The sequence below is a fragment of the Solanum verrucosum genome, unplaced genomic scaffold, assembly GCF_900185275.1.
Source record: "Solanum verrucosum unplaced genomic scaffold, falcon-dt-bn FXZP01000199.1, whole genome shotgun sequence".
Taxonomy (NCBI): domain Eukaryota; kingdom Viridiplantae; phylum Streptophyta; class Magnoliopsida; order Solanales; family Solanaceae; genus Solanum; species Solanum verrucosum.
In genome coordinates, this window is record NW_026020049.1 from 2,522,651 (window position 1) to 2,548,570 (window position 25,920).

General features: G+C 33.9%; 1 protein-coding gene across 1 annotated transcript; it reads left to right on the top strand.

Moving 5' to 3' along the window:
• The first annotated feature begins 8,162 nt into the window (after positions 1–8,162).
• LOC125823074 (uncharacterized) lies at positions 8,163–19,454 on the top strand. Its single transcript, XM_049502488.1, has 6 exons — positions 8,163–8,586; positions 9,146–9,254; positions 9,361–9,452; positions 9,539–9,797; positions 13,028–13,171; positions 19,119–19,454. Exons 1-6 carry the CDS (start codon positions 8,240–8,242, stop codon positions 19,212–19,214), a joined length of 1,047 nt encoding a protein of 348 aa, XP_049358445.1. The 5' UTR covers positions 8,163–8,239; the 3' UTR covers positions 19,215–19,454.
• The last annotated feature ends 6,466 nt before the right edge of the window (positions 19,455–25,920 follow it).

The window sequence follows — 25,920 nt, forward strand, 5'->3', positions numbered from 1 at the left end:
TTTATCACTCAGTTATCTCCTATTCTTCGCTCTTAACTCCCAAACTTAAAATAGACCTCAAGACTAGCTCAAATTAAGGTTCCAGTCACATCCCGCACCAGAACTCTTGTTCTCTCATGTATGTAAGGCTTCAATGAGATTATCCTTTCACTCTCATGCCAAAATTGTACTTTCTTTCAAAAAATTACTACATAATGTTTAGAATTCAAGTAAGGCCATTACTCAATTTATGTTATTCCATCATAAGTTTTTGTTTCTGATTGATTACTTGGTTTTAAACCTTATTGAATCAGTTCAACATGATTTCAATAGTTTCTTTAACCTTAATAATTTGCAAGCCTAAATTTCGCATGGCACAAGTTTCAATTTTAGCATAAACTACTTGAAAGATGATTTTGAACAAAGTCTCACACTTGATTTAGACTAATAAATAATTTTATTTATTTATGATTATATTGATATATACAGATTATTTTAGAAGAAATATTTAGCACGAAGAGGAAATGAGTTTAGAAAACTCACGTCCTCTAAATATGTGTCACCGTAAAATTTAATCAAACCGTCAATAGTCGGCTTCTATAATCCAAGAGGCTTAATAGTGAGTCCACATTAGACAGACATGTTCTATATACTAGCAAGGTATAGGCAAACCTCCCAACTTGGATTATATGTTGACAACTTAAGCTCACATGATATTTGTTAGTTGTAAGAAACTCCCCACTAAAAGTATCTTAGAGTAGCAGTTTTAGATGTGTTTTTAACTCAGAGCTATAGAAATAGATTTACTTTTACAAACTTTTAGAGCAGATTACTAAATGATCTTTATACACTGATTTGAAGATGTTCCTTTACCCATTCCATATATTCATGATTATCAAAACTCATTAGTCATTGAAAGTTTGTTCCTATCATAAATATTTTATGTTTAGTGTCACCTTACATACAAAGTACACTTCACATACTAATCACATACTTTATTCTGTTTTGTATCCTATAATGATGTAGATTCAGGTGTTCACTCTCAAATTCATGGATATCAGGTTACACCTTTTCTATTCAACATTTGGTGGATCCTCATCATTCCAGGACTTCATGGAGTAGTCAATAGTTAAATTATTATTTTATACAGTATTTGCTTTTGAGGGGGGCCATGCCCCGGCAAACTTATTTCATTTCATTCCAGTCAGTAAAGGTTTTATTTTAGACATTAGTTTTTCAATTTTTTCATGAATTTTTAGTCATTTCATTCAATTATATTAGTTATGTTTTAGCTTCCCCTTGCAATTCATAGAGTGTTAGTTTAATCACTAGCAACATGCCAGTATTAAGGATCTGGTTGTGATCCCTTATGATCCTAAGTATCGGTCACGCGTTGGATGTGGACTCAAGTCATGATAGAATTAAATTTGTATTTGTGACTAAGTAAAGTGTTAGTGTGTGAGTTGAGGTTTTGTTAAGTATAAGACTAGAGTTATTAGTCATATCTGAGTAAAATAGTTGGAATAAACTAATGTGTTTGGGGTGCATTCCTTTGATTATTAAGTTATAATCTATAACCTCTATTGAAATTTAGTGAAGATTGCCAAAAATCCTACATATTATAAGTGATGATTTTTACTACCTTAAGCAAGGAGATTTTTCACGATGCATCTATGTGTTCTTTACTTTGTCACATATTCTTAGTTATAGTTGTTGAACCTAATTCAACCATATGATAACTATCACCTAATTGGATAGTTGGTTAGGGTGATAAAGTATTTCAATTGGCATCATAACAAAGGCTTTTCATCTAAGGATAACTTCTTGAAAAGTATTTAAATGGCAACACAACCAACTGTTCAAGAAGGATAGTCCACTATCGGACCACTTTTTATCAATGAAAAGTATGGGAAAGAACTGGATGCAAGACTATCTCATTGGAGAATATCATAACTTGTAAAACGTCGTACTGGATAGACCTGATACTTATAAAGTTGAACGAGGATGGAAAGTGAGGGGGGGGGGGGGGGGGTTAGTAGAGTAGTCACTGATAAACCTACAATAATAATTAGAAAGTCCAACAAAAAATCTAAGTTCAGTTATCTTCATGAGTGCCTCCCCTCTTGGATACTTTACACCTATCTAACAACATGTTCCAAGAAGTTTACCTACTACTGGGCAAACTCACACTTCTCATATTTGATGTAAAGCTCATTTTTCCACGGGACCTGGAAAACCTTATGCAAGTGCTCCATATGCTCCTTTTAAGGTATTGTTGTAAATGGCTATGTCATCTAGGTACACTAATATAAACTAGTCTAGGTAAGGATGTGAGATCTTGTTCATCAACGTGCAAAGGGTCGCAGGTGCATTGGTTGAGCCACCAACCACTCATAGGCTTTATATCTCAACACACACATCATTTTTGGCTCATCCCCTTCCCCTATGCAAACTTAATAGTAACCATTTTGAAGATCCATCTTGGTAAAGTGCTTGGCATGTCCACGTCTATTAGACAAGTCATCAATAAGAGGGATAAGGTTTTTGTTCTTTATGATCACTTTATTAAGCGCTCGATGTTCTATGCATAAGTGTAATTCCATCTTTCTTCTTTTGAAACAAGACTAGAGCTCCATAGGGTGCTTTAGATGGGGAATATGACTGGAGCTCCATAGGGTGCATAAGTGTAATGACCCATCTTTCTTCTTCTACCTCTTGTGCATCACAAACGCCTTTGAACATTGATAGCTTAGGAGCCTCAATATTGGCCTCCTTATCTTTGTCGGATGTCGTGGATCCTCCAGCTTCAATCTGTTCCTCAAGCGCTTCCATCTTGGACTTCATGGTCTCAATCGTGCTTAATGCTTCCATAACTTGACAATTCAAGAAAGTGATGGTTTCCTTCATTTTCCAGTTTCGCATGCTTATGCCCATTCAATTCTTTTCGAATGTTGTCATTTTCATCAAGGGTGAAGTCCTTAAGAGTCTTGATCTTTTCATTGACCTCGTTGAAACTTTTATCAAAAATCACTACTAAAAAAATTGCAAAAGGAGACCTAAAAAACGAGACCTCAAAAATAGGTCGCTAAAAAGAGACATGAGGTCGCTATTTGTATCAATAACTTTTTTTAATCTTTTTTTAACAGGAGACCTGGTGAGGTCAATTTTATAAAAAAATCTGCCTAATTAATAATATAAGCGACTTATTTTAATTTTTTTATTTTATAGTATGTCTTTGTATAAAATATGCGACCTCACGAGGTCGCTATTTGTTAAAATAAAAAATATTAATTTAGGTTTAGATACCTCGTGAGGTCTCATTTTATTAGTCAAATTTGTTAAATAATATTTTAAAATAAGAGACCTCATGAGGTCTCTTATTTTTATTAAATTAAAATAAGAGGCATTTTTAATTTAGTTCATCTCCTTTCCCGCTCTTCACCTAAAAGCTACAAAAAACCCTAACTTGTCTCTTTCCCATAGCTTTACAGATGTGTAGCCTCCGGTTGTCGTCAAGCCTCTCATCAGTTTGAAGTTTCAGTTTTCACCTTCGAAACTCACTCGGTTTGAAGCTAAAGCTTTCGTCGTCGATTCAAATTCTCGGTGTCGATTTCTTTCTCTGCAAATAAAGGTGAATCTTTCAATCTTTAAACCAAGTTGTAACTATATTGTTTATTTATTGCAAGCATCCATCAATGCAGACTCTCTCTTTCAATTTGTTGCAAGAATTAAGTAGATTTTGTGATTCTCATTTCACTCCATGAACATATAATTAACTTTGGGTTTTACTCTTGTTCTATCTTAATGTCATGTTTTTACTTCTCATGATGATTAACATGAATGCTAGCAAGTTTTGTATCATATAATTTAGTAGAAGATACATGGGTAGTAATATCTATGAATAAAGAAATAAAATTTGTTATGAAGATTTTCTATTATATTTTGAGACTATTATACCTTATATCTCACTCTAAATAATTCCTAATAATCATGTGTTGAATTCTGATTTAAATTTAGAACTAATATCATTTTGGTTCATGTCTCTGTATGTATTTTAGTTGTTTTTTAACTGAGGAGAGAAAAGTTATATATATATATATATACACACACTATAGTCTATAGATATAAACCATCGTACAATAATGAGGAGAGGAAAGTTAAGAAACCATTGTACCGAGAAATGTCCTTGACCCTTAGTAGTGCCTATTGGCTGCATCATCATCATCATCATGCTAGCTGAAGCTGCTGCCTCAAATGCAAGAATCCCCTTAATACTACTAACTGGGAAGATGACTTAATTTCGTGTTTAAAAAATTCAAATTTTGTGTGTTGATGGTTCGTAGTTTGATGTATAATAGGAATAATTTTGATCGAGCGGGGCTAAGTCCTGAAGATACATGGGTAGTAATATCTAAGAATAAAGAAATAAAATCTATTATGAAGATTTGTATTGTATTTTGAGATTATTATATCTTATATCTCAATCTAAAATAATCATGTTGTGAATTCTGATGCAAACTTAGAACTAATATCATTTTGGTTTATGTCGTTGTATGTATTTTAGTTGTTTTTAAACTGAAAAATGTGTGGATTAGATGTTTTTGCTGATAATTGACAATTAAGATGACTTGTTCTTTGTTTATGAGAAACTAAGATGACATATGGATTTACCTATTATTTTATTGGTTGTAGAATGAGAAGAGGAAAGTTATATATATACTATAGTCTATAGCTATAAACCATTGTGCAGTAATGAGGAGAGGAAAGTTAAGAAACCATTATGCCCAGAAAGGTCCTTGACCCTTCTATAATGGTGCCGCCTTACTACTATTTTTTTAATGATGTATTCTATTTAGATTTATTTAGGGAAGTGGACATTATTTGGGACAAATTGTTGAGAGAAGTATGCTTTTGTAATCACCAAAGATACATTTATTCATTTGCACAAGGCCTCGTTAAGCAGTCCCTACTAGGATTGTTACAATTTGATTTTCAATAAATTATTACATAATTTAGTGTTTAACAAATTCAAATTTTAGTGATCTTTATGTAGATGGATTGGTAACTCAGGTTGAGGCATTCAAGGCAACACATAAGAAAGAAGAAAAATCCCGAAGATCCAGACGTGTGGGTTGAGCCGCGAGCTGAATTGACCTATGTAAGCGTCTAATTTAAACTAATAGTTACTTATTTTCTAAATTTATATTCTAATAATAACACCATTCAATTTAGAATCGATATCTTTAAGCTTTGGGGGATTTATGACAAACTCAACCAGAAGAAAATCGAGGTATGCCACTTACCCAAGAACAGGCTGAGAGAGTGTGGCTAGACTTGATTGGTGGGCCGAGTAGATATGGGTATGCCTATGGCATGCCACAACAGACCTTTCGTGAATATCATTCTGAGTTTGAAGGCCTAAGTACTATGATGATGAATCGATGAAGAAAAATTTGGCTATGGAGCAAAAGATAGCTGAGCTATCTAGCCAAGTCGAAGATTCGTGGGCTAGGGAAAGGCGGAGGGACATAGAATATACGGGTCTTAAGTCTCAATTAGATGCATTACTTGCTTTAGGAGGGATTCCCCTTTGTTCCAATGATGTCACTTTCCCTTCTCGACCCTCTCAGTCTCAACCTACTCGATATCCAGTGTATGGTCAACCAAGAAATATGACAGGTAAGTCTAGTAGTGAAGAAGAAGATGAGGATCATGTGGCAAACACACTACCGCATTAGTGAAGTTTAGAGTCGTAATAGATAATCTAAGTTCTTTACTTAATGACTTTTTTATGGGACTTATTTGTTTTGTGAATGCATGATAACATTGAAATCCTATTATATAACTTATGAATTTTATGATTTTTCGTTCAATTTCAAATTACGTTGAACGTGAGTTGCATATTGAGTTGATAAGAGAATATTTAGTAAATGTAATGTATCAGTTGATTGTTGGAAGCTCTTTGAGCTTGATTTAGCTAATTAGAAAGGTATTGAATTAATATGATAGGTGATGAGCAGCTGCAAAAATAGTTACAAGTTGCCAGTTTTTTTCCAAAAAAAGAGACCTCATGAGGTCTCTTTTCTGCATTTTATATTTTAGAAATGCAGTAGAGAGACCTCATAAGGTCTCATTTCTGCAGTTTGTTTTTTAGAAATGCAGTAAAGAGACTTCACGAGGTCTCTTTTTGACAATTTCATTTTTTAGGCTATGAGATAAAGCGGCCTCGTGAGGTCTCTTTTTTAAAATATAAAATAAAAATAAATAATATAATAGTGACCTCATGAGGCCACCTTTATGTAAATTATGAAATTGCGACCTAATGAGGTCTCTTTTTAATAAAAATCGAAAAATTTATTGGTGACCTCGTGAGGTCTCTGTTTGGCGACCTCATGAGGTCTCTACAAAAAAGCCACCTACATTATAGCGACCTACCATTGAGGTCTCTTTTTTCAGAAAAGAGACCTCATGAGGTCTTTTTTTTAAGTCTCTTTTTACAGTTTTTTTAGTAGTGAATCTCCACATGTTGCCTTGTAGTGTCAATCTTCATGATCCATTCTATTCCAGGCGTGACGTCTGTGGGCAACTCCACATGTTCGTCATTACTCTCTTTAGTAGTCGAAGGTGAGTGGAATGTCAGTGCTTCTCTTGATGTTGGGTCGGACAACAATTAATCATTTTTTTATCATTCTTTCTCCTATTCCGGTGTTTCTTCCCAACATCTTGTCTAACATTGGCGGTGCTAGCAGCGCTAATGTCTCTCTTGTTTGTCATTTTCTAATATTAACCTTTGTTGTGACACCATGTTATCACAGACTTAGACTTTCACTAAGCATACTATGTGTCCCTTGACAACACGTTCACAAATTTTTCACAATTTTGCAAGCTCAAAGTAAGATTTTCAATACTAGATCGGTAAGAGAATGTTGAACTAAAGAAAGACACAAGAGGATTGCTTAAGAAAACTTTTATATTGCTCAATACTTGAAAGATTTGCTTGATGGTTTTACAAATGAATGTTTTTCTATTTATACTACTTATGTAGGGGTTAATAGATAAATAATAATATTGTTATACAAGTTCCTAAATAATTACAAATAAGACTTTTTTCTAAAATACTCTACATAACTAGAAGATTCAAAGAACCTCATATGCAAATCCATGAAATTCTAAAGTTTTTCAATGAATTCTCCATATATTTCTAGAATATTCCCCCAAGAACTACTCTTCTTCCAATGGAAGTCTTCTACTTGGATAACTTTATGTCACATGATGCCTAGGTGCATGGTATGATGATGTGGTGGTTCATCACACCAAGCTCCGGAAAGAGCTTCATTATCCATCACTCTCAAGTTATTTTTGAACCAAACAATGTGATTTTAGCATACTTTAACTTAGAAGAGGATTGATTTACTTTTGAATACAATAATTGGCTCAATTAGAATAAACCACATGATTATTTTAAAATTTGAATAAAATCATTAAAGTGTTAATTTAAGGAAGAAATTATATAATATGGCAAACATGTGAATGTGATATTACTATACACAATTATAGTTTTAAAAAAATACACTTTATAGCTATAATTAGGGTTTTATCATAATAAAAATCTCCTCGGTCGCTCGCTCTCCTCCTCCTCCTCCTCCTCCTCCTCCTCTTCCTTTCTCTATAATTGGCAAAATATAATTGTATCAGATATGTATTTATAATATAAATACAGATTATGTGATAGTGATACAAATACAAATGGTAACCGTCAACTACATAAACTATTTGCAGTAATACAAATCAAATATTTCAAGGATACATATTTTTGTCTCTGATTTCAAAATACAAATGATATATTTCAATGATAAATTTTTCAAGGCAACAGATGGTAGCATATACAAATATAAATACAAACATATAAAGCAACAAATACAAATACAAGCACATGGTAACACATAAATACAAATACACAAGATAACATATAAATACAAATACAATATTAATATAATTATATTCGTTGATATAAATTGTATTAGTTAATATACTTAACCTAATACAAGTGATTTATATAACTTGATATAATTATATTTATTGAATAAATACAATTGACTTGTATTCACAAATAATTATATTCGAGATTCAACAAATATAACATGTATATTCAACCTCTCTTGCTGGCCTCTTTCCTTTCTTAACGTACGTGTCTTGTCCTTCATACTGAACACACCTTGGGTATCTGGAGTGCATAAGAGAAGATACTGGGAAGGAAGAAATGGAAGCTCTACTTGTAAGAAAACTGGGCGACCCAACTCTGCCACCAAATGCCTCGGAGAATTCATCACTCGATCTCTCAACCTCCCACCCTATTCCTAATTTGGAATCGCCAACCTCCGTTAGAGTTCGAATCAAAGCCACCAGCTTGAATTTCGCAAATTATCTCCAAGTCCTTGGCAAATACCAAGAGAAACCCCCTTTACCCTTCATCCCTGGCTCCGATTTCTCCGGTGTTGTTGAAGCCGTTGGCCTTAATGTCACTAAGTTCAAAATTGGAGACCACGTTTGCTCTTTTGTTGCCCTTGGCTCATTTGCTCAATTCATCGTCGCCGATGAATCCGACTTGTTAGTTCTTCCTTATCTCTCTTCTGTAGAAAGCTAGTTTATTTAACAGTTTTGGAATGATCTCAATTAGTAGTGAAATGATTTGGGCCCGATTGAACGCAGTGGCGGAGGCAGCATGTAATGAGGGGGGTCATCCGACCCCCTCGGCGAAAAATATTACTATTTATACATGGTTAAAATTATTTTTTAGGTATGTATAATAGATGTTGAACCCCCTTCCACTAGTTCGTGTGTTTACTTTTCAGATTTTGAACCCCCTTATTAAATTTTCTGGCTCCGCCACTGATTGAACGGAATGTCAATGTATTTGGATGAGTTACATAATCCAATTTAACTAGTTTGAATTGAGGTGTAGTTAATTGATTGACTGATTAAACAATTGAAATTAGTGTAGATTGTGCTTGGTACTTGGTGCATATATATTTCAAAATACACTTAAACTTGCTAAAAATAGGAAGGGTAGCCGATTGGTCTTTGTATATGATACAAACTAGATGTTCTCTTTTCTGTTTTGATTCAATGGTTCAAAAAGTGTATTAACTTTGTTTTGTAATTGAAGGTTTCAAGTACCTGATGGATGTGATCTAGTTGCAGCTGGTGCACTTCCTGTTGCATATGGGACATCACATGTGGCTCTGGTGCATAGAGCGCAGCTGCGTCCCAAACAGGTATGTCACCTTCCCTGTTTGGGCAGAAAAGGCTTATGCCATTTTGTTTATAATTTATTGTTTATACACCTGAAAGCATGCGACGTATATTGGTTACACGTTGTAGGTTTTACTGGTACTTGGAGCAGCTGGAGGCGTTGGGCTCTCGGCAGTACAAATTGGGAAGGCTTGTGGTGCGACAGTTATTGCAGTGGCTAGGTACTTGTAGATTCTTGTGTGTACAAGAAAGTTGGTTTAAGTTTTTTTGTACTAAAATTATCCTTGTCTTGTCTGTTGAATCTTAGGGGAAATGAAAAGGTGCAGTTTTTGAAATCTTTAGGTGTTGATCATGCAGTAGACTTGAGCAGTGCAAACGTCATTGAAAGTGTCAAGGGCTTCCTGAAGTCAAGAAAGCTCAAAGGGGTTGATGTCTTGTATGATCCAGTCGGTGGGAAGCTTACAAAAGATAGCTTAAAGCTATTAAATTGGGGGGCACAAATTCTGGTTATTGGATTTGCAAGTGGGGAAGTACCTGTCATCCCAGCCAACATTGCGTTGGTGAAGGTATTGCCTCTTAAGCACCCTAATCTTTTTTCCCTTTTACCCATTTGGTTCTTTCCTGGTAATGCAGTTAATTGTACAAGAAATGTTAGTGCTCAATAGAAATGTATTACTCTAGTTTGTTAGTATCTTACCAAGATGTATCCCTGTTCAGTTAATGAAACTCCTCTTCCATTGCAACTTGATGTCTATGTTAGATCACTTTGTAGTTGAGAAGGCTTCTTAAATCGTAATGTTAAATTGTGAAATCTGTAAGTCTCCTCTTTGTTGTCTTGGAATTGAATGGGTAGAGAACAGTAGTGAAAATGGTCTTGATGGTTATGTAGTATGTGAAGCAGGTATACTGGAGACACAGGTTAAAGAGTTGAAAAGGCTATTAAATAATTATTGGAGTTCCATTTTCAAAATAATAATAAGAATTATTGGAGTTTGTTGCTTTATTCGGTCTGTAGGATGCTATATCATGGATTAAGTTTGAACTCGTGAAGCCTGTGAATTGTTGTTATCAGACTCATCTATGCATGTGATTCAACTTTATATGTGCTTCAGCTACCATTGTTGGTTACTAGTGCAGCAATTTGTCGAGTATTTTCATTTCCAAGTAAAGATCTTCTAACGATACAATGATACATGCATAGATTGCGTTATTCTTAGATCCCACACAAGTTTGTCTCTTTATGTGCAGTGTTAGAAGATACCTATCTGATCATGGTGCCTAGTGTTGCAAGTTTGGAGTAAAATTTGTGAGAGAATCAAGCCAGATCTGATTTGCTTGAGCTGAAATAAAAACTTTATATTAGGATGTGCTTGATTTGGTCTTCCTCAGTGGCTTATGAATCAAATTCCGCTTCTAGATAATTTTGGACGAATGGTAGAATCAAGATTTAACAGGCAACTGATGATGTTACTTGTTAACAAGGGAACATGCATAATTAGAACCAAAATGGTGAATAAATGAAGAACAAATATGCAAAGCAACTATTATCAGACCTACTACCACAATGGACCCACAAAATATATAAGGCAAAAAGGGAGAAACTTTTTTTCTGATATCAATAAAATGGGCCTCGGCCCAACATAATTTGCCCCAAAACAGAACTTTTTTCTGAGTACTAAGAATCTGTTTGGATTACCTGATAGGTTTCTAAGTGCTGAAAAACATTTTTAAGTGCTAAAACTGATATGATATATAAGCAATTACTTGTTTGGATTGAAGTGTTCACACTGATAATAAGCCATAGATGTGTTTGGTAAAAAGTGTTGTTAAAATTGTTCTTTTGTTAAAATGGCAAAAATACCGTAGCAAATTTCTCAATAAGTTAGAAATGTAAAATTATATTTGTAAGAAAAAGTCGGAATAACAAATATGGAATGGAAAGGAAGGTAGGACTTTTTGTTTTCAAGAAGGTATTTGAGAATTTTTAAAAATATTTAGAAATAAAATAGAAGAACGTTTGATCAAAAGTCAAACCAAAAGTGCTTATAATCTAAAAAGCCATAAGTTGGGAGTGACTAACTTATGGCTTTTCCCGATTTAATTTGTTTGAGTGTTTACTAGATGCAAATAAGCAATGTGCTTATAAGCAATTTTAACCAGCTTATAAGCTTCGCCAAACACCCTCTAAATTACAGCTGGGCAAGAGGTGATGTTGGACTTGGAAAATAGGTTGCTTTAGCTCCTAGGAAACTTCTATTACAACAACAACATACCCAGTGAAATCCCACTAAGTGGGGTCTGGGAAGGGTAGAGTGTACGCGGATCTTACCACTACCTCGAGGAGGTAGAGAGGTTGTTTCCAAAAGACCCTTGGCTCAAGTGCATCAAACCCAAGTAAAAAAAAAAAAAAAACAATGAAGAAAGCATAGTCGTTAATAAGAAAGGCAATGTAAAGTCTACAAGAAAGAAACAATAACAGTAGTAAAATATGTGATAATTGAAACACAATACACAACATATGGCAAGAACCACAAAGGTACGACTAGTACTACGACAACACTAACAAGCCTAAACCTACGCACGGCAAGACAACATTTATCCCTACTAACCTTTTATCCTAATACATGACCTCCATTCCTTTCTATCTAGAGTCATGTCCTCGGCGATATGAAGCAGCCCAAGTCCTGTCTAATCACCTCTTCCTAATACTTCTTTGGCTACCTCTACCCCTCCGGATACCCCCTACAACCAGCCTCTCGCACCTCCTCACTGGGGCGTCAGTGCACCTCCTTTGCACATGCCCAAACATAGGCAGCTTCTATTGGGTGAAGAAAAAGATAGATGAGAGAAACAGATGCTGAAGTTTTTCCATAGTATTAAGGTTGAATACTTCAAGAGCAATAAGAAAGTGCAGCAGCAAGAACCAGTGATTATGATATTTATTGAGGTTTAGGGGTTGGTGGGAGTGGGAGAATACTGAAAGAAAGTTTGGAGAAAAGGGCTGCAAGAAGAAAGAACTAGTGGACCAGAATGGGACAGAGGAGAAGGGTGTAGCAAGAGGTAGAAAGATGGAAGAAAATGAGAATAATTTCTTATAGCAGCCAATTTCCAGGTTTTATCTCTTAGAATTGATCATGGGGTTGAAGATTGGAGCATCTGTATAGTATCTTACAGATCTTGTCCCGTATATTCTTCTTACTTGTACATGCCCCAATTGAGATAATCTGCTGGTCAAATTGTGTAGCTCTGAATTAGACATGTCCAAGGCTGCTAAGTTGAGTTAAGCATGTTGTGGGCACGACTAGCTCCTTGTACCTACTAATTAGTTTCGATACAAGTAGTAAGTTCAAAATTCATGTTCACAATATAGACTGTGTCATAATTCAGACCACGTCTACTATGTTGAAACATGCTAGTAGCATAACATTTCGCAATCTCAAAGAATTTTAACAGTCGAAATTCACGGTATTGTCACAAGAGGATGGCAAGACATATAAAAGTAACTGCTTTCTTTTAAGACATGTTGCTCCTAAATAATTGCATCAGAGGTCTCTCCACCTTTTGTTTCATTATATGAACTAGCTGCTTCCACGTATCCAGGAGACTAATAATACAAGCAGCATGAGCAACAATTGACTTTTCTTACTTTTTTTCTCTGTTTACCCCGTCACCCCTTTTCTTACTTTTTTTTAATCTCTGTTTATCTCCCCCCACAAACCAAAAGAAAAAGTAGAAAGCATATTTGTTTTCCTTGTATAGTAATAGCATAATTTTTTCTACAATTTTCGTTTTTCAGAACTGGACAATTCATGGACTGTATTGGGGAAGCTATAAGATACATCAACCCAATGTGCTTGGAGATTCTCTGAAGGAGCTTCTATCTTGGTTGTCTAAGGGTTTGATTACAGTCAACATTTCTCATACATTCAGCCTGGCAGAGGTAAGAAGCTATAGCCTTTATTACTTATTAAATCCGTGAAAAGTAAGAGAAGGATTCTGGAAATGTGTAGGGAAATTAGTATTTCATATTTGAAAAGGCTGATGTACAATTCACCTGAATTAATTTTGGCGAGCACAAAACCAGTATATAAAACTAAAGCTCGTGCTTGTCAAAGATAGTATCAAAGATGGTCGAACCCACGAGGATTAGGATAATTTTATGCTAATTGAGAGTGATTAATTACTATTTGAGAATTCCGATTGTTGAGGAAGTTTGATTGTTATATAAATTAATTAACTAAGGAAGAGTAATGGCACACTTCAAGTAGACAAATATAATTCAGAGAGGATGAATGAGTCATGTACGAATCCACCTGTTGAATAATTAGTGATTTTGGTCACCTTCACCAGCCTTCGTAAAGTAAGAACGTTTCTTGCAAATACATTCAATCCTTCTTGTCCCTTCTAATAATCATACTCCCTTCGGATATACAATGAAAAGAAAGAACAAAAAGTATAAAACATGAAGGTAGTGTTCAATGATTCCCTATAGATTTACAAATATTGATTTCTTTCCGATATCTTTGTGACACTTCTAGAGTTGAATTACTAATTCTTTCTTGCAATAGAATTATATACAACCGTAGAACATCTGACAACGAATTAAACAGTGGAGAAACTCAATCATCTCTTACAAGTTACGATTAATAATTTAATATCTCCTCAAGATATCAAGTGAACACATGAGAAAAAGACGAAGTAATCACTAATCAAACCATAGGTTTCATCTTAACTCAACTACAAAAAGTTTGCTCCATACGTTGAGAAAAATCAACCATTGCTATATTAAACATTGACAAGTTCATGATTCAAGAGAATAGAAGAGAAGATGAATCAAAACCAAGAAGAAACTTGTGATAAATCTTCAAACTATCATCAAAACTTGGAATTTTGTGTTCCTTTTCTCTCTTTTCATCCAAAAGATGCGTTCTGTCCCCTCCGCCCTAGCTTCCTCCAAAAATCCCTTTCTATATCCCCCTTGCGCAGAGCTAAAATAGATGAGCTGAAATTCTGCATTCTAGTTGCACCGTCGTGAGGACCAAAACTTCACCACTGCGATGGTCATGGCTGGTTTACAAATTCCTGAAGGAGTGTCGCAGCGGTCAAAACTTGACCGCTGTGACGATCCGGGCTGTTTTGCATCCAATATTTCTTCAGCTAATTCTTTTTCATTTCTTTCATTTCTTTCGCTTGAATCTTGTGTATTTTCTCCTTGTCTCCTTCATTGCACACCTATCATTAAAACAACATAAATAGTGAGGAATTACATCATATAATACTCAAAACTCAACAATTCTTATATCAGAAAAAGCATTAATACACATATAGATGTGACTTATCAAACTCCCCCACACTTGAACCATTGCTTGTCTTCGAGCAAAAACAAAGAACCCCAGAAAAACAACAGTTGAAGGATATCAAAATAAGTTCAGAGCTTTGTTTATCAGCAAACTTGACTTAGATCTACCAAGAGAATTGAACACCATCTTTTCTTGCTCATAGTCACGTGTTCACAGTGAACTCTTGCGTCTCTGGAATCCCTATGCCTCACCAAACAGATTACCCCAGATTCACAAAAGGTATCAAGCCAAAAATTGCAAAATGAAGGGGAATGTTCAAGAACAATGACACTCACACTCAGCAAAAATTCTTGTGCCACACAGAAGAGTACCATAAGCTTGCTTATTTTGTTCTATCCACTAATATAGGAGTTCTCTAGTAAAGATCAAGTAGGGCTTTTCATTTGGTTGTAATGTGGATGTTGTAAGACTGTCATATGAGAAAAAATATTCTTTTCTCTCTCATCCCCACGCCTACTGTTTTGACCTAACTTTACTTATGCCTCCACCGCTGGCCACCACTCCATCGGTCCCGGTGGTGGGCCATACCCTGATTTCCATCCTTATTTTCCTCCACTCAAATGCCAGTTATTTCTTCCACTTCCCAAAATCCTAATGCAAAGTTTCCTACAGATTCTCAATCCCCAACCTCGTCATAAACTATGGTGCTTTATTGAATCCAAACAATCTGAATCGGTCTGTTTTACCTACAAATACTACTATTGAGCCTATTCCGTTGAGACAAGTTGAATATGACAATGGTGTTCCAGTAGATTAATGAACAGAAGCTGAAGTTACTCATATGAACATTATCAAACACTTGCCATATGCAGTGATTGGTAAGTTTTTGTACGGCTAGCCTGATATAGAAGATATAAGGAAAGGAATACCTGTGTAGTGTGGTATCAATGGTACTTGTCGCATAAGAGTTTTGCGCAACAAGCACATACTTATTAGATGTGCTCTTCTGGAAGACTTCATCAATTTGTTTTCCAAGCATGCATACTACATCAAGGATAAGAAGGTATAGCTTATCAGATATTCAGATGTGCCTACTAATCTATAATTCGACTTTTAGAGTCTCTAGATAAACTACGCAGGCTATGGCATGAATCTCGTTTCCTAATCTTTTGCCTACATTCTTTGTAAAAGAATCTTTATTCACATTAGCCTCAGCAGTGGGTAAACTATTTCACTTAGATATTGCCACCATTAGTAGAACCAGCCCTAGTTGTGCTAGAGTCCAGGTTCAGGTGGACCTATTATCTAGTTTCCCAGAGTCGGTGAGAATGGAAATTAAGGCTGAGGCCTGAGGCTATGGGACTTATTCATACAAAGGTTGTCAAATTACACTACAACTATCTTCCTAGTATTGTTCTGAATGTAAGTTACAAGGCCAAAACACAACCAATTGCAGAGTATTGCATCCTGAGTTGAGGCCGGCCCAAAGGGACACCTTTGATGACTACGGCAAAAGTTACTTTCTTTTTCGTCCTTATGTTAAACAATCTGGTTGTCAGACGTACTGATAGCATGAGTTTAGAAACTCAGGAACAAAATAGAGAACTTAAGGGTGTGTTTGGTATGGAGGATAACATTTCCAGTTTTCGCATGTTCAGTTGGACAAAATTTTGGATAACATGTCCTCTAGGAAAATAAGTAAAATAACTTCCTTAATGGAAGTAGGGTAAACGAGATCATTGTCTCCTTCCAACCCACCCAACGACCCCACCTCCACCCCTTTGACCATCCCACAGCCCGCCGCCTCCGAGGCCCTACACCCCACCCCCTCCTACTTTCATAGTATTTTGCTAGATTACATATAAATGATCTTGTGATAATATATTTTTGCTTACTTCTTCATCAAAAATATTTTTGCTTACTAACCAAACACTAGAAATAAGTAGGATATTCACTTATTTTCTAGGAAAACATTTTCCGTCATACCAAACACACTAGTATTACTCATTACTTTTTTATTTTAGAGAACCCTAAAAATGTTAAAATTAATTGGGATTATATGCTATAATTCAAACTTAAGGACTCAAACACCCGCTAACCTTAGAAGACAAGGACAAAAGATGTTAAATTGTTACTACTATATTTTTTTTTTTGAGACCGGTAAATTCATATTCCTCAACATTAAGGACATGCTGGACACCATCAAAAAGTGTTAGATTAAAAAATATAGAAAAAAAGATACTTACAGAGATCTTAATAAATCTACAAACTGATCTATATCCTCTAAACCTACTTCTTTACCCCAAAAGTAGAAAGATATTATACAATTCTATTCAACTTTCTGGATGGAATTGGATCTATCTTCATAACACCTCCCATTTCTCTCTCCAAACTGTCCACCAAATGCATTGTGGGATGATCCTCCACCACTTCTTTTGACTTTTGCTGCCTCCTCTTTTCATCCAGCAGCTAATCAAATCTGCAGTATGCTCCGGCATAGTCCAACTTGTCTTTGTTATGTTGAGAAATAGAGACCAAAATTGTACTGTAAAAGTGCAGTGTAAAAATAGTTGACTGCTTGTTTCATTTGTCTCATTGCATAAGAAGCACCTGGAAACTATGATGGCCCTTTTTTTCTTCAAAACTTCTTGTGTCCGGCATGCTCTTTTAACCACCAACCAAGTAAAGCATTTTTATTTGATATCAGATAAATTTATTTGATACTACTATATATCACATGTTTAAGTTCAAATTGTTTGATATCAGATGCATTTCAATGTACAAAGTCCCTTAATTTGCAATTACTAGCATAATTTCTTAGTCAAATAAATTTATGTCAATGCAAAGGAGCAGAAACAGAAGGATTAACTGTTATTTACAGGTTTGACTTTTTGGCTTTCTTAAGAGATAAGTGAAATGAGAAATCCCTATTCAACGCACTTGTGGTAGAACAGAAGTAGTTTAAAAAATGGCCCTACTTTGGTTTCCCCCAGTTCTCTTTTTTTTTTTAAATAAAAATAAATTGTTCACTTAATTATCTTCTTTTGATAGGTGAGAGATACTTTTGTTCATGAAAAGAAGCTCAGTACCTAGTACCTGTGTTGGCGGGAGGTAGCAGGTACGTGGTGGAATAGTTGAGGTGTTGATAAGGATCCCAATTGGGGATGAATCCAATCGAAATTAAATGCGGAATTAAACAATGCAAAAGTAAGATAGATGAGAAATAAGGGAAGAAAGAAGGGCTAATTGAACATTTAACCAAGGAAGTAGAGACTTGGGATTCAATAGAAAAGAGAAAAAACTCACTTGACATCAAGAGCAAAGTCTTCAACAATCAACAATGGGATCCACCTATCAAACTAAGCTACACTAAGCAGCTTAGTCTAAGCTATACTTAACCTAAAGGGATTCCACCCTTGAACTACAAGCTTCGAAGCTCTCAAATATTCAATTCATCATAATCTTTATAATCTAAATCTTTCAAAAATACCAAAGACTACTATTTCTACTCAGAAAATAAAGAAGACTCTTTCTTTACAATTTTACTCTTAATGAGATAAGGGCCTTGTTTGGTTGTCTTCTTTTGTGAATTCTTGAATTTAAGAGATGACCACTTACACACATAGCCTTTCTTCTTTCTTTTCACTTTGGTGGACCTTCCACACAGTCTTTATTTGGTGTCTATCAAGCTCCTCTAAAGCTTTCATGCTATCCATGTTGTTATCATGTGTGTGCAAGCTGGTTCAGACACTTGCGTTATCAAAACAAAAATAATAATGATAAAAAGAAGCTCAGTACCATCATTATGGATTCCAGAAAATCCAGCGCTCCATCAAAATCAGAAACAAATTCGAAATTACACCAAGTGTTTTTAAAGACGAATACATCCGCTTTTCAGAACAGGAATAATCTCCTCCCCTAAGAGCATCTACGTTTTCCTTCTAGCTATACTTTGTCTACATAATACATAAGCAAATGGTCTTCCAATTGCTCCTCGGTTTTTTCTAGTCTTCTAACCCTTCAAACTACATAGAGCTTGCTCAACATTAGCTGGCATAAACCATTGAATCCCAAAGTTAAGTGTTCACTTTGAGATCATTAAGTGTAGTTCACTTAAATGATGTCAAAGTGGTAGTTTACTGCCTCATAAAATATAGATCAACCAGCTATGACTTTTTCAAGGCGTTAGGGAGCTAGTTCATTGTTTATGCTCTTGGAAAACCTAGCATAGTGGTTTCCACCATGCCTTGGCAAATTTAGCTGGAAACTATGGTGTTCTTTCCCTACGTCGTCAAAGTAAGGAATATCTTTTAACTAACTGTAATCATATAACACCTCCAACAAAGCAACCACTTGTTGGGATGATTATGCGACTTAGAAGTCATCATACAAAATAAGTGTAAAATTAGGAAACTGCATTATGATAATCATCTGAAAGGGTTCATGGTTAGTGTAGGTTTTTTTCAGAAGCTATGTTACATATTTATGTCACTGGTGTGTTTTTAAGCTTACAAATATTGTAGAGATTTAGCTTTTGTTGATTGTTATAGGATTGAAACAACGCACATTATTGTTGCCTTTTTGCAGGCCCATCTTGCTTTTACTGCTCTCAAAGATAGGAGAGCAATTGGCAAGGTGATGATAACATTCGATGATGGGAAAATCGTCAAGTCCAAGCTTTAATTGTAGTGATCGACTAAGAATGACTCGAGGTGCAGAAGATTTTCCTGCTGCGTGACTATCAAGATTATACACCATCCTATGGCTTTTCGTCACAAGGAGGTACTGCAATCAATAAATATGTGGAACTTGTATTTTGTATTAAAGAAAGAAAGAAATATAAGGTAATAGATGCTATTGCAACGTAAAAATAAACATACATGAAAATTTGAGTGAAACAAAGTATAATCTAGCTTGAATGTTTACTTCTTTCCTCTTCCTTTATGTTCAAAAATCATTTTCAGAATGTGCAGTCCTGTCATAATTCAAATCACATTCTATCAAGCACAGGTTTTCTCCATCTCAGAGAATCTTAGAGTAGAAATTTCTCAATCTCAATATAAATAATATTAGCTTCCTGCCCCCAAGGCCTAGCTCGAGTGGCAAAAGGTGGAGGATTTGTGGCTTAGGTCGCAGGTTCAAGTCTCACACCATGCAATGCAAAGCAAAGCCTGGTATTTAAGTGGAGAAGGGTATAGGGGCGGGCTCATTATCCATCGAGTTTAGAAGGCTGTGATAGGTCCAAAGGGCGGATCAAAGATGGATTTCTCGGTTATAAATAAATAAAATAGTACTTCCTAACTTCCTTTTTATGTCACGTCCTTTACAAGTAGTTGTTGAAGAAACAATAAAAACCATTTGCTAGAATTGCTAATATAAGTTGTTTGTGTCGAACTCGTCGAAACCACAACCAGATTGATGTTGGAGAAGCTAAATACAATCAGCAATGTGTAATATGCAAGGAAACAAGTCATGATAGGCGTACTCATTTAGTGTACGTGTTTTATTCAATCAATAGAACTATATAGAAAAAGAACACAAGGTTATTCAAAAGTAGCTATAGATGTCAAAACAATGTTATATCAATCTAAACCATAAATATTCATATAAAAAGGTTGAAAATTATTTCTTATAATGTGAACCTCTTTTTTTCATATTTTAATTTCCATAATATAAGTAAGAATTATATAAGGTGAAAATATTAATTTTAAAATCTTAAATGTTAGGACATTTTATATGGTTCAAATAATGAAAAATTTAAGAAATAAAATTTTAGTTAATTTTAAAGTATTAAATATTAAGAATTCTTACCTATTATAAAAAAGAAGACGTAAAGATTTGATTTCAAGCTTCTAAATGTTAGGATAATAATTAAATGACAATTATTTGAGAAATTAATAAATAACAATTTTTTTTATTATGATTTTTTTTAATGAACGACAAAAAAGTTCAATCTGCATTTGCAAGGACCTTTATGCTTTTAAAATAACATAAATAGATATGTTTTGTATATATTATAAATAACTAGTCTTCTTAGGACAAATAAAAGGATTTGCCTCTCTCCTCGAAAAATAATAGCTAGCAAATGTATATATTTTATATATCAAATATAAATATGCATATCATATATATGAATATATGCACCAACCCGTTCTAACAAGAAAAAAAAAATCCCATAATATATATGACATGACTATTGTATAAGTTTTTGTATATTTTGGCTGGCGACCGTAATTGATCTTTACCATCAGGCCAAAAATGAAAAAAACCAACAAATATAAAGACTTACATAAATACGAACTAAACAAATGACAATTTCTTTAGCAAATAACCAACAAATTCAGTCTTTTTAACGAGGCCGAGTGATCTTCTTTATTCGCTCGATCAAAGTTAACATCGTCCAAAGCATGATAGATGTCTAGTAGTATTAGGATGTACAAAATAGAATCGAAAATTGAATTAAACTGTAAATTTAGTTAAATTGACAAAAACAAAAATTGACTAATGGTTTGGTTTTACTTGATTTGGTATTGAAAAAAAAATCAGACTATACTTGGATTGGTTTGATTTTAACTATAAAGAAAGTCAGTTGAAACCAAACCAATCCGAAATTATATATATAATTTTTAAAATTTATTTTATATATAAAAGTATTTACTTTGATATAATTTCTAAATATTTCTTATACTTTTTCATATTTTTATCTTTTAACATATTATTTCAAGTTTTGAGACTTAGAATTTGGAATGGTCCCATAAAAGTTGTAATTCATAGATATTAGTAAGAGAATTTTACACAACTCTCAGGGGTCATTTAGTTTGAAAACAAGTTATGATGGGATAAGTTATATTGTGATTATTTATTATTGAGTGTTTAGTTTGTTGTATTCAAAATAATATGCATTGCATAAATTTTAAGAACAAGTTGTTTGTTTACAAAATTACTATTCACTTTATTTAGTTTTTTTTATATATACTTTGCGAGGTTTAATTATCCATTTTTAAAAATAATTTCCTCTTATTTAGCTTAAATAATTTTGTGTGCACTCCTACAATGGTGCCGTATGTATTTAAAAATAAAACTATTTTCTTATTTAGCTTAAAATAGAATTTCCATCTTGCGTTTGTTAAAGTAAAAGAGGATTTATGAGAAATCAAAATATAAATAAACATAAGAATTAGTCAAATAAATTTATAAATAAAAATTATATTTATATAGTGTAATATCTTAATAGAAAAATATGAAGAATTATCATAAAAATAATGAGTAGTGAATATTATTATACATGGTATTAAAAAATCATGTAGGGAGGGTGGGGGTGGGGGGAATCCGGAGGACATGTGCTAATATTTTTGTTTGGTGAAAAATCAAATTTATAATAAGATTTGTACTATAATTTTGTATTACATAATTTATTTTTAGTAATAGCTTTTTTTGTAAAAGAATTGTTTAAGATTAAGGAGGTTGAAGACTTTTAAAAATAGTTATACATAAATGTGAAAAGTGGGGTATAAATAGAGTTTAAAGGGATATATTTGTCATTTATGTATTTTATCCCGGGATAAGTTATCTCGGGATTACTATACCACCCAAAGGGAGGGATAACTTATCCCAATACTAATTATTAATTCTGGGATAAGTTATCCCCAAGCTATGCAACCAAACAAAGGATTAGAGGCTACTTAAAAATTATCTAGGGATTAACTCCCCTTATCCATCACACCAAACGACCAGTATTAAGAGTTAATTACATCATATCTCTACTCCTTTTCAAATTACAAAAATTTCTTAAATTTGATGGAATCCGAATATGTCCCAAAGTATTTTGATACATCGCGTCCTATAGTTCCAAATACAGCGCTCAACGTCCCGATTCATCGTGTCTCAATTTCGAATACATCACTCAATGACTCAATACATCGAGCACGTCCCCATACATCGTGTAAAGGATGCATCTGTAACATCCCGCCTTAGAAAGAACTAAGTTTAGAAAGAACTAATTTGGAAGAGCTAATTTGAGAATTTATCAAGTTATGCTTAAGTTGTGAGTTTTTGGTCAACTTCAAACAACCATAACTTTGAGTAAAGGATGAGTAAGGTGGCCCATACGATATCAAATGAAAGGTCTTGGAATCTCCTTTCCAACGCCACTGAGTTTGCTAGATTTTGAGTTCGGATGAGGGAGATATGCCCGTTTGAAGTCACCATGTTCAATTAAGGAAATTTACCCAAATTAATGAGGGGTATTTTGGTATTTTCCTTACCCATCAGCTTTAAATGTTTTTAGTAATACTTTAGGGGTCTAAACTGATTTGGGTCAGTTTTCACAATCCTAAATTACGCTTAGGGTTTTAGAAGAGAGTTCAAGAGGAGAAAATAGGAGAAAAGGAAGAACGATCAAGATTTCGTGTGAATCGAGGATTTGTTTCGTCAAATCGAGGTATGCAAGCTTTCATAGTGATGGGTTCGTTCACCTACACACCAATCATGAGTTTCTTTCACGAATTTCATCTACAAGTTTGGGTATATTGAATTCTTAATGAGTAAGTTTGAGTTTCGTTCTTTGATTAATAAGGTTTGATGAATTTTTAGATGAATGTTAGGAGTTTGAGGGTTTTTTTCGAGTGTATTTTCATGTAATTAAGTTGGTTAAACGAATCTAACAGAGTTTGAAAGAAACCATTCGATTCTAGGTGAATTAGGGTCTAATATCAAAGAAGAAAATTCATCGGAAAGTTCTGGGTAAGGGCTGGCGCGGCGCCCCAACAGTGCGCCAGAAAATATGTTCTATAGTTTAGGGGTTGGCGCCAGAGTCGCCTGCCCCCACTCTTTTTTTTCGTCGGTTGGCTTGTCTGAGTTCTTTTAAAGGATACCTTCACTCATTTATGATTCTAACCATTCTAAACTACATCTAAACATTGAGAGATCATTCATAACATGAATCATAACCCTTGAATTCATAATTCAAATTCAAGGTAGAGGTAAGAGTAAAGTTTTGAGAGTTCTTCCGAGTCATGTTGAAAAGTCTTTTACAATCTTTTAAAACTTGTTTTAAGACTTGAGTACTTGAGTATGAGGATGAGGAGAGTTGAATTTTATTTATTAAAATGAATATATGGGAACTAAGTATTCCAAGAGTAAATGATTTTACATTTAAAATGAGGAGGAAACTTTGATTTCCAAATGAGTTATGTGGAGTTTTGAGTACTATCTCTTTTAAGAGAAACATTTTGAGTAATAATCTCAAAGTTTGAGGATGAGAAAATGGTTTTAAACATATGAGTTGAGTATATATTTTGGGAGTAGTATTGAGCACCGATATGAGAACGAATTCAAACAACTCAAAGTCTTCATAAACCATGTAGCCAACATGGGTAGAAAATATCATATTTTTTAGATGATTCCTTATTGCTTTTTAAGCATAGCTTAGTGGATCCCCTTAGTTGAGGATGTCTTATACTCCGGCAAGGTATAAGACAATTCTAGTAGCATGGGTGAGACGTTATATCATCACATAGCTCATATTGATGGTTGTCGGGTAGAGAATCTCTCAGATTGAGTTATTTTGTATCTTTATATGCAAATTGAGTTATTATTGTATTTTTAAATACTTTGAGTTATTATCTATTGTTTTAAAAGCTTTCTTTATAATGCATCTTTATTACTGTTTTATATTGGACTGAGTTGAGCATCCATGAGTTTGAGTAAATTTTGAGTATCTTTGAGTATTCCTTAAGTTGAGGTTGAGTTGAGATGAGGTAAGTATGTTCCTTTCCTTCCAGTTCAAGCTTATATGTCTATGCTTTAAAGTTCCCCTTACATGCTCGTACATTCAATGACGCCATTGGTTTGCATCATTTTATGATGCAGATACAGGTAATCAGGATCATCAATCGGCGCTCCGTTGATCCAATCGTGTTTCAGCTAGAGTTGGTGAGCCTCTTTGCTTTCCAGAGGGTTTCACATTGAGTTTACATTGTCAACTTTGTTTATTAGAATGGCATGGGTCTTGTCCCGACGTTCATCTCAGTTAGTAGAGGCTTCATAAACAATAGTAGTTGAGGAATCTTTTCATTTCTATTGTTAATGTTTAAGATTTGAGTTGTTCATTGGCCAGTGAATGTTCTAATACATTATGAGTTATTTCTTTTAAAGACTATGAGTAAAATTATGTTTTGAGTTCATTTATTGATGAGTAAGTCTTCCACTGAGAGTTGAGTCAGGCCAAAGGTTCGCTTGGAGCCAACAATAGTTCTCGAGTGCCGGCCACGTCTAGGGTCTAGGCTCGGGGAGTGACAGTATCTGATCAATACATCGCGTAAAGTGATGTATCTGAGAATAGGAGAAAGTAGAAATTTTTATAAATTTTTCAAATGATAGGGAATTCAAAGAATATGGTAAAATAAGTTGTGTATTTAGGTAACTTTTCCTATTAGTAACTCTAATAAAGCCCAAATCAATATCAAATCAATACTAATGCTAAAAAAATAAAAAATTCAACACTAAAAATGACAATAATGTTAAATATTTGTTCTTTAGTTTTACATTGGTTTAGACATTTAAAATACATAAGCTAATTTAATTATTCTTTAATGTTTAATCATGTAATTAATACTTGTTAGGTAATGATTTACCACTTTTAAAGTATGATCATTTTCATTATAACTTTTTAATGACACAAATATGAAAAAATCTGAGGTTAAAAAAATTGAGTTGTATTAGTTGGTTTGATTTTATAAATTTAAAAATTTTACACAAATGATTTGACACGATATTTAAAAAAAGAATCAAATCCACTTGGTCATGTACACACCTATCTAGTATATTTTCATTTCTGATAGTACTTTTATAGAAAAATTATGCAGAATAGCAAACATTTAGCCTATATATATTAGGTACTATAGTTATAGTTTAAGAACATTGTAATTCGCGGCTACGGTTTCTCCGATTATTCTTATTTGCCTGATTTGTATAATTTGGTTCCTAATTGTACAAATTCAGAATTTTGTATATGCTTATCCTAGCTATTTGTATACGATTTATGAAAAAAAATCATAATAAATTACCATCTTTGTATATTGTCAAATGAAATATACAAATTGAGTTCTAAAAAATTCCTAAATGTCTAAATACATAATTTGTATATACTTACCCTAGTTGTATATTCACAAGCGAAATAAACAAACAGACAGAAATATACAAACTACAGCCTCCATAGCAAATGAAACTATAATTATAGAGCACAACTATCGAAACTATAGCTATAAAGCCTTATTATGTGTATTATGTTTGCTATTTCTAAAATCTTCTCTACTTTTATTAGGCGTTGGATTATTAGTGGTTCATCTTTAAAGTTATAGGTGTAAAATGTCAGTAACAATTCTTGTGG